We start from the raw sequence: 10000 nt of genomic DNA on the forward strand, positions 1-10000 counted from the left end.
ATAGTTCCCTCGCTGGGATAAATCTTCCCATTTATAACAACCACACTTTGCAGTTTTTTCTTCGAGATTTATGATCCGCACTAATAACGTAAAGTTAGCAAAGATGGCCGGTTTGCTCAAATGATGGTAGAGGTGACTAAAAAGCCAAGGTACAACTCCCTGTTTTCATCATCTTTACAAACAGTTTGCTCTAACAAGTCTTTGAGGTACTCAGCCCTGGGGAGGTTTGTTCGAAATTTGGTTAAGGCTAACCCTACGGCTACTTACCACTGCTTCGAGCAACTCAGCCATAGTCGTTATTTAACCCTTGACCTAGTATGCGAAAGGCAGTGTTTGTTTGTTTGTTTGTTTGTTGCTGACATCAAACGGCCTCACTTTCCGGTTTTCAGTCTGTATTGAAAAGCAGGGTGTGTGGCAGTCTTTCACTAGACAGACAAATGTCTGATGGTTTCGCTGCGACATTCTGAGGAATAGTGGAAAAATATGATTCCTGGCGTTTGACAGAAATGGAGATGCATCAAACCATACGTTGTTTTATCAGTGGTGAATATGAATAATACGTGTGAATGATATTTGACTTGAAGTAGCCTATTATGCATTACCACGTTATCCCTCCTTGGAATACTGGGAAATCATTTGGTCAGTTTCAGGTGCTCTTCTCATTACCAATAAGTTCAACCACTTAAATGATGGTTTTGTTGGTCAATTTTCAAACGTATTTTTAGATCACTGAGTTGGAGGGATTTGTATTTTGTAAGGTGTGGTATTCCTGTGATCGTCATGGGTGAAACTGGTTGTGGAAAAACCCGCCTCATTCGGTACATGTGTGGCTTGCAATCAGGGCCTGGAGGACCAAAGAACATGTTGCTCATGAAGGTGCGAGATACAAAATAAATTTGGATGCTCATTCTTTAGTGACTAATGATTTTGTAATGTACTAAGTGTGTATATGTGACGTTGTAATTAAGTTCGCTTATCAAACAAATGTTGGGAGAAATGAACCTGGCTTGTTTCTAGTATGGAATAGCATTTCCAGAAGTGCATCAAATGTTTAGGTTATAGAGAACTTATGATGACCAAACAAACAAGTTGGAGTTGAACTTCTGGACCCTCCAAGATTTAGATGGATGCTGTAACCACTAAGCTACTGCTGGATACTGTGATGTAATGGTTTTCTGTTGACTTTGACGAGAACTGTATCACGCTGACCGAGTCTAGTCTGCATGGTCTAGCCTGTGCTAAGAGAATTCATAGTATGAACAAAGACAACCGTGGATCTGGCATAAAAGCAAAAGGAAGTACTACACTATACAGACAGAAAGGTGAGTGAAACAGAGTGTGCAAGAGCTAGTCCTACTAACACAAGCTTGTGCTTGTTTTTGATAGGTCCATGGAGGCACAACATACGAAGATATTGCGAAAAGGGTAGAAAAAGCCGAGGAAATGGCGACACTGAATGAAGGGCGTAACATCGACACTGTGTTGTTTTTCGATGAAGCTAACACGACTGATGCACTTGGAATGATCAAAGAGGTTATGGTGGATCGCAGGGTCAACGGAAGAAAAATCAGTGCCAAGAGGTTACAATTCATTGCAGCGTGTAACCCATACAGAAAGTAAGTATGAGATGAATTGTGCAGCATTATCTTGGAACTTCAGCGAAAAACGTTGGGAAAGCTTCTGCAAAAAGACTAGGGGGGACAGCGTGCGAATGTGGCCCCGTCGCCAACACCCGTTTTGCTCACCTCTTTCTCTTACAGACATACTGAAGAAATGATTCATAAACTGGAATCAGCTGGCTTAGGCTACCATGTCGCTACTCAACATACGCGAGATCGGCTAGGTAATACGGGAATCCGGCATAGTTGACATACTAAAGATTGTTTTCAATACACACTTAAATGAATACCTGGCCCCAGTTGTTCAAAAGGTGGAGAACGTTATCCACCAGAAAAATCACTGTCTATTGGGTAGCGCAATTGGTCTTACTAGTGTTTATCCACTGGATAGTGGTTTATCCGGCGGATAGCGCCATCCATCGTTTGAACAACTGGCATCTGGAGGGAGAAAGTAGGCTGCCAGTTTATGGGACAAAGTAGACATTTCCAGGATGTCGCCATTTGACTGCAACTACCAGAATCGTGCAAGTCTTGTTTTCGTCTGCTTGATAGTGCGATAATCTGTCATTTAAACCCTACTACTTGATTTACAAAATTTGAATTATTACAGTCAAGCTATGTCACGCGTGCCCAGTTGTTTTGAAATTTGAACCGGGTATTTAAATGTTAAATGTGCCTGCCAGTTTTGAACTTTGCTCTCGAGATTCTGAGTTCCCGTGGAATATTTCCCTGATATATAAAAATAGTAAGCTATGAACTTTCGTTTTATTATAAAATAAACGGTGTTTGAAAAGCGATAGCTCTTTCAAGCGTTTGGTGAATTATTGTTCAGTTATTGTGCATTTTTCGTAGCAACTTAAAATCTTCAAGATTCCATTCCAAAGAGGAATTCGCATGTTCATTTCAGTTTTGTGGATACTGGTCACGGGTGACATAGCTTGACTATGAGCAAAAAACCTTGGTAGTTGAAATCAAGTGATGCTGTCATAAAATAATTGTGTGGTTCCGACGTTACCAAATCTTACATTGATAGAACCAACGCTAGAGTGGACAGGCTGAGTGTTGGGGGTGTTGGGTGGTATTTCCTGTGGCCTTTGTGTAAGTCTTCGTTTGATTTCAGGACAGCTACGGGACAATACCATCTATTTTACTGACCAACAAACCCAAAAATTAAACGTCTTTTTTTGTTATGTGTGAATCATGCAGCTTATTTGTTCACTCTTTCTATGCCACTGTGATGATATTGTTCTTTTAGGTCGCATTCCTCTTCGTCATCTTGTTTACAGAGTGCATTCTTTGCCAGAGAGCATGCGTCCTCTTGTCTGGGACTTTGGTCAACTGAAACCCGAAATTGAAAAGTTATACACGAGTCAAATTGTCAACAGATTTGTAAGTTAAATTCTTGCAAAGTTTCCCTGTAGGACTTGATGCCCCAAAGTTCCTTAGAAAAAAGCACTGCAATAAACGTACATCGTTATAAATAAGACGACATTGCAAAATTTAGTCTTTCCTACCTTAGTGTTTTACTCTGTGTTAACCAACGTGTAGCCGTAAGTTCTAAATTCGTCATGAGCGTTCTAGATTCTTTTGGATCTCCTCGCCTACGTGCATTTCCTTAATTTGTTTATTTCTTAAATTGTTCTTCTTTAGTGCCGCAGACTGATTAGTAGACATACAAATTGTTTTGGCAAAGTACATCCTTGTTGCATTTCAGTATACAAGAATTCAATTAAAATGAGAATTTTGATGGTTCTTGTGTAAATAAAAAGACTTCGTATCCAATGATCATGTTATTCTTAGGACATCCGAAATCTAATTTGATGTACGCATTCTTAAGTACCCAGGCATAATTAAAACCGTGACTACCATTGTCTCCACTTCCTTTTATCCAGGTTCTTCAAGAAAATCAAATTCCAGGTGACCTGCAATTGGTGAAGGCTCTAACAGAAATTCTTACCGCTTCACAGCGTTACATGAGAGAACAAACGGTAGGTTGTCGTCAATGTTTAAAAAAAACGCTGAAATTTCACCGAGATAGAGCTGTCCAGCTTCTTTATGGGATTCCGCAAAATTCATGTTCAGGGCAGAGGTCTGAACAAAACCTTATCCTACTTCTGCCTTTTCAATGTTCCCCCTACAAGCTTGTGACGTCGTTGCAAAGGATTCCACTGTGATGTTAGGCTTTGTGATTATCATTTGCTGAAAAATCCTATGCAACTTTCACAGCCAACTATACGCAAAACCCAGGTATTGTGACTGATTCACACACATTGCCCGCGCTAAGAATGGCCAGCATGTATTACCTGCAAATCGTCATTTGGCTACATGATGTTCATTGTGTTTTGTGATCGGCCTTAGTTACAATTTCGATTTTGGTTTCTTTCTTTTATGAGCTTTTCAGTTCGGGTCATTACCTCTTGTAACGTTGTTGTCAAGTAATAATTTCAAGAATTATCTTTTAACCAGAACTTTGCACTTAATTTTTTACTTGCCTCTCTCACTTTAAGACAGTTTGTCTATCATTCTAAATGACGGCGTTACACCTTTGTCTCAAGAAATCTCCTAACAAAGTCCCTTCTTGAAAACAAGGAACATGATTCTCCTTGCTAAAATGTAGCCACCATTATTTTTTTTATCTTCAGGATGAGTGCAGCTTCGTTAGCCTTCGTGATGTTGAACGTGCAATGAAGGTAATGGTCTGGTTCTACAACCACTGTAATGTTCTCAACTCCTTGGTGGATGAAACAATCCTGGACATGGATGTGGAAAGTGACGATGAGGATGATGATGCCTGTGAGAACGAACGAGGTGAAACGGAAGGAGATCAGTTGAATCAGGTAAAAATTCCTGTTTGGTTCTGTTTTTTTCCTCTACATTGATTTAAGCCTAGAATTTCACCCTTTTTAGCCTATTGACCATGTCACACGTGCCCTTGTACTTTCTCTGGGAGTGTGCTACCAAGCAAGACTTCAAGACAGGGAACCGTTTCGTCGTGCTATAGCTCCAAGTTTTTCTCACCCTTGTTTGCTTCCTGGTGGACACAGGCGCATCCAGCACGAGATTACAAGGTACTTCTAGAAGATTTTTATGGACAGTAGCACAGCTTCTTGCGCTATGTCGCTAAATTTCATATAATCAGCTAGCCTTGTAAGCTGTTGAGTCGTATGAGTGACTCTGTCTTTGACTTATGTTTTGTTAGATGCCAGAAAGCGGTATTGAATGTTCTGGAATTAGGTGACAATATCGCACGTAACACAGCCTTAAGCGAAAATGTATTCATGATGGTGGTGTGCATTGAGCTGAGGATTCCACTGTTCGTGGTTGGTAAGCCAGGTAGTTCCAAATCTCTGGCCAAGACTGTTGTGGCTGCAAATATGGAAGGAGATGCATCAAAATCCGATATCTTCAAGACTTTTAAGCAGGTAAATGTGGGATGGATCTTTTACTTTGCAGTGAAAATACTTTGCAAAACCCCTCCATCCTGCTTCGAATGACTACCAGGCAAGCTCCGACTTGTCCCCAGTCCCCTCTTATGCAATTTGCACTCCCTACCTAGGATATTGAGTTAAAATTGCGCTGGATTAAGAGAATTGTAGGAAGGGAAGGAAGAAATACGTTTGTTTGCAGGAACTAGCTAGTGTCACAGTCTGATAACCAAGAGAGGGATTTGTGAATGTGTGGTCGACGTTACTTAACAATTATTCCATGAGCGCGCGTTGGATATGAGATGGTAAATAGCCAACGAGACGCGTAGCGCCGAGTTGGCTATAACCAGTCTCATATCCAACAAGCACGAATGGAATAATTGTATTATTAAATTCCTTAAACTCCAAAAGTTTGGAAGTGCGAAATACGAGCGGCGAAAAAAGCGGGAAAATCCGAGCGAAATCGAAGAAACTTGATGAAGATGCGATAATGTGTAATACCTTGCGGCAAGAGATTATCAAGGTAAGAGAGTGAATCCCCCATATAGGCCTTATACCCAAGGTAATCCCTCTAAGTTATTTTTAGACATGGTGCCCAGTTCTTCCGAGGATCTTACAAGCGCGATGCGTGGACTGCCCAAGCGACTTTCTCGAAATTACCTGAGAGAAATAGCCGGGAATTTGGTGAAAAGTCGTTTCTATGTTTCGATTTTTAGAATATGCTTCGTAGCAGAGATGTTTTTTTTCAAGGTGATAAGTAGGGAGGGAGGTCATGATCGCAGGTTATTTTTAATCGAAGTTGACTCCGCGTTGTTGCCATTGTCCCTCAAACTGCTTTTTGCTGCCTTGGTGGCGATGGTCTGTGTGCACTTTCGACCATCTGTTTCTACTCATTTCTCTGCTCATTTTTTGTCTCCATACATTCTCTCTAAGTTTGTGCCTTTGGAATTACAGGAAATGTATGGCAGAAACTCTTTTTAATAAAATAATTTCTACAATAGCCATTCTCTCCAAAGTTATTCTGTCGCACCTTCTGTTTGGCAAAACAAAAAACCCAAAATGACATCATGAATACTTTTCATCGTTTTTAACTTCCTGACAAACCTTTGAATTTCTCTCCATCTTACCCTGATTACCCATGATGCACTCAAGAGCGTAAATTCGTCTATTGTAATATGTGAAAGATTTGCATGTGTCAGAGAGGAAGCTTCAGAAATTCCAGTTGATAGGTGCTTGAATTGTTTAGAATGATTGCGTCCTTTCATGTATAATTCTCTCTAGTCGTCACATTGTTCTCTTTCTTAAAATCGCTAATAACAATTATAGGAATGACGTTTTCTTTCTGTAGTAACTATGAAAGGAGTATGGAGGATGGGAAATGTTCCTCTCGCTTTCAGGTCTTCAACCGTACAATTTCAGTCTTTGACAATTGTGTGTTTACATGCTAGGAAAACAAGGAGGTCATTTCATAATTTCGAAGTTTCTTAGCTTTAAATTGTTTGCGTTTTGACCTCAAGTAACGCCGTGATAGAGCTAGCTTATTTAGTTTGTTTTTAGCTTTTTGATTTTTGTTTTGTTTCGTTTTACTTTTTCATGGGCTTTGCATTCCCTTTTCGAATTGGCTGTATTTTGATCCTGTCATCTGAATTTATCTGAAACTTGCAGGTTCATATGGTGTCATACCAGTGCAGCCCGCTCTCAACTGCAGAAGGAATCAGAGCAACGTTTCGTCAATGCAGCCAACTTCAGAAAGCCAACAATCCCGACAAATTTGTCTCAGTTGTGGTCTTAGACGAGGTTGGTTTAGCAGAAGACTCCCCCTTGATGCCACTCAAAACTCTTCATCCGCTTCTTGAAGATGGAGTAAGTTCAACCGATGACATTATAGAGGTGGAAGAGCAAAAGGGCGAAAGAGTAGCTTTTATAGGAATATCAAACTGGGCTCTTGATCCTGCAAAAATGAACCGGGGCATTATGCTCTCACGTGGCATACCAGATACAGACGAACTGGTTGACAGTGCAATGTAAGTTAACTCTGCCTTGATTTCCCTTGGTCTTCTTCCAATTCTAATAATATGGCCTTGTTAGAAGTACAGATGTCTTGACGGACTTCAGTATCCTCTTGAGTCTAAAAGTTGTTTGAAATCAGAGTCTTAAGTAAGGATCGAATATGTGCTGTGATGCAACACCGCCTTGTTGCTCCTATCTTGTGATGAACATGGTGACACAATTTATTTTATAACCAGTCAAGGTCAGATGTATGCAGAATCTTTTGTGTAGAGAAATGAGCTGTCAAACTAAATGATCCAATTAAAATTTTTTATCCAATTTTTTTTTGTCAGGGGCATTTGTTCAACAGACGAACGGGTTCAGAGCTTTGTTGAACCGTTGATGGATTCGCTTGCCCAGGGCTACGAAAAGCTTTATGAAAGACAGAGGAAGTCTGAAGCTCTTCGCGAGTCTAAAAAGGATGAGTTCTTTGGGCTGCGAGATTTCTACAGGTAGAAGTGCGTGAAATTGTTATGATGTCCAGCGATGTTGTGTATTATCCAGTCAGAGTCCTTTCAATTGCTTTTCTCTTTTGAACCAGCCTTTGAGGATTTTTTTTTGCATTTTCGTCCATTAGCTTAGTGAAGATGGTCTACAAAAGGGCGGAAGACCTTGGCCGTGAACCTGGGTGGAAGGATATCGAACACGCCATCAGGCGAAACTTCGGGGGATTGGATGAGATTGACCCCGTGAAAATCTTCAAGGAGCAATTTCCACAGGAAAGGAGACAAACTGTATGAATCTCAATTACTCAATTTTTACTTCACCCCAAAGGGACAATATCAGCCATTCCTCAAGGGAACAGGGAAGTGAGGGCAAGGGGATTGTCTGGCACGTTTTAACTGTAAAATCCGTCCGGTCCCAAATACTTAACCTGTCAGTATTATCCTCATTCTCTGCATTAAATTCTTAAGCGTATCTAACTGCACACAAGTAATTGGGGAGATTGTAAAATCAGCAAATCATATGAAATCATTTCACTGGGAGTTAAACCTCTTTTAAGCAGAGTAGGGAAGCAACAAATTCAGCCATGAGTTGTGTTGTCTCGAACCATTTAAGTAAAATCGATGTACATGCACCTTTAATAACGTGTGTTGAAAAGCAGAGGAGAGTTAAGTTGTCTCGAAGGATTTAAGTCTAGCTCTCATTAAAAACGTGTGTTTCTTAGAGGGTATTGTTTTTATATCAGTAAAAGAAAGATAAGGTCTTTGGAAAATCATAACTTGAGGTAATTGTCCTGTTTTGTAGAGGAGGAAAGATCACGATGCGTTCTCTGCAGTGAACTTGATCAAAGCTAGTCTCAATCGTCAGATTTCCAGTGGGTAAGATTCACTGTAAAATTAATAATTTCAATCGTGTGCCTCTTTCTTAGAAAAGTTATTTGCCAAGCAACGGCTACCTATGGGGTATTTGTGTGGCCATAAGACTTGTAATGCTGTCCTTATTGAAAGGGATTGTCAGGCAGTTAAATTACCCTTACATTCAGTTGGAAACCGATTTTTTGTTTTTTTGGTTTTTTTTTTTTACGGTCAGGAATTACAGTGACTCTGTGGCGCATTAATATCTTTTTCTGCGTCGGTTTTAACATGGAAAGCCGATACTTGTTGGTGCTGACAGAGAATTACGCTGCCTTGCCAATTGTCCAGCAGGAATTGCACAAGAAAGGAGATGAACCTATTGTTATTTTTGGAAGCAGTTTCCCAAAAGATCAGGAATACACACAGGTGCCGGCACAACTAAGAAATGAGAAGTGCTTTCGGTATTTTAATTGATTGAATATTCAGGAGAGCAAAAATAGACGTACTAGCCTTTTCCTTTTCCATCAATATTTTAGGTCTGCCGGGACATAAATCGAATCAAAGTGTGCATGGAGACGGGTCGAACAGTGATTTTATTGAACCTCGAAAGCCTCTACGAAAGTCTTTATGATGCCCTAAATCAGGTGAGAATCTCTTGAGAATCTCAGTGAGTAGAAGAGTAATTACAGAATTGCAATACAAATTAGTGTCTCTGATCAAGTTAGTGTCCATTTGGTGCTCACGGCGCTTGCACTGCAATTTACAAAATGCACTTTGTTTTGGAAGCAAGCAATTTAAGGAGATTCTGTTCCAGTGCTTTGATGAACACGTGTGGTACGACGGCAATATCCTTGCATAAAGTTGAAGGCATGTCAATCCCAGTTAAGGTGATTTCTCATAACAAAATTTGTTGAACGATTTTCTTGAAACTTCCCCTGAAGGTTCCCTACTAGTCCTTGTTTTGAGAACTACAATGAAAAAGATAAGTCCCCGTGTTTGCTTAATGGGCCAATCTTATCCCATTGATGCCTGTATACTGATACTACATGTAATCACACACGCTATTTCATCGGCTCAGGGTACATTTTGCCATAGCTAAATGAGAGGGACTTTTTAAACTAACACTTGAAAAAACACCTGATAGTTAGAATTAAAGTCTAGAGCTCATGGAACACTGTCTTAAGGGGAGCTCAGGCGCACGAAGCGCGCCATCGTAGCACCATGGGTAAGATTTTTTGGGAAACCAATCCATGCGAGAAATTTGGGTTATGACGTCAGTGTACGCCTGCCCGTAAAGACTGTCGGGGTGGAGGTGGGGATGCAGGATAGCCTCAGGAGATGGGAGTGTTCGGGAAATTTTCATTGGTGGAAAAATCGCGTGCCAGCGTTGCATTTGGCAACCCCCGTTTTTCTTGCGGGAAATCATATTAGTGACGAGCAACGTGATAAAGAGCAAAAAAGAGCACGAGAGAAGAGGTGACGAAATTTTAGAAATTTAAGCGAAGAAAGCCTGGAGAGAAGTCGAGGAAGGAGAAGAAGAGAAAATTTCAATGAAAATCAACCTAAAGCTGAGAGAAAGAAGAGCGTGAGACATAACACTTATTTACAA

The 10000-nt window shown here is 40.5% G+C and overlaps 1 protein-coding gene across 1 annotated transcript in view; it reads left to right on the plus strand.

Annotated features, from left to right (window-relative positions):
- Window positions 1-10000, plus strand: part of LOC138059777 (E3 ubiquitin-protein ligase rnf213-alpha-like) — a 212574-nt gene that overhangs the window by 158179 nt on the left and 44395 nt on the right. Inside the window, 14 exon segments of the mRNA XM_068905393.1 lie at window positions 759-876; window positions 1387-1616; window positions 1761-1843; window positions 2875-3008; window positions 3512-3607; window positions 4262-4456; window positions 4527-4687; window positions 4819-5041; window positions 6710-7068; window positions 7387-7545; window positions 7671-7827; window positions 8342-8427; window positions 8688-8817; window positions 8928-9035. Of these exon segments, the coding sequence (XP_068761494.1) occupies window positions 759-876; window positions 1387-1616; window positions 1761-1843; window positions 2875-3008; window positions 3512-3607; window positions 4262-4456; window positions 4527-4687; window positions 4819-5041; window positions 6710-7068; window positions 7387-7545; window positions 7671-7827; window positions 8342-8427; window positions 8688-8817; window positions 8928-9035 (2239 nt within the window).

Source organism: Montipora capricornis, chromosome 8 (genome assembly GCF_036669925.1).
Source record: "Montipora capricornis isolate CH-2021 chromosome 8, ASM3666992v2, whole genome shotgun sequence".
Classification (NCBI taxonomy): Eukaryota; Metazoa; Cnidaria; class Anthozoa; order Scleractinia; family Acroporidae; genus Montipora; species Montipora capricornis.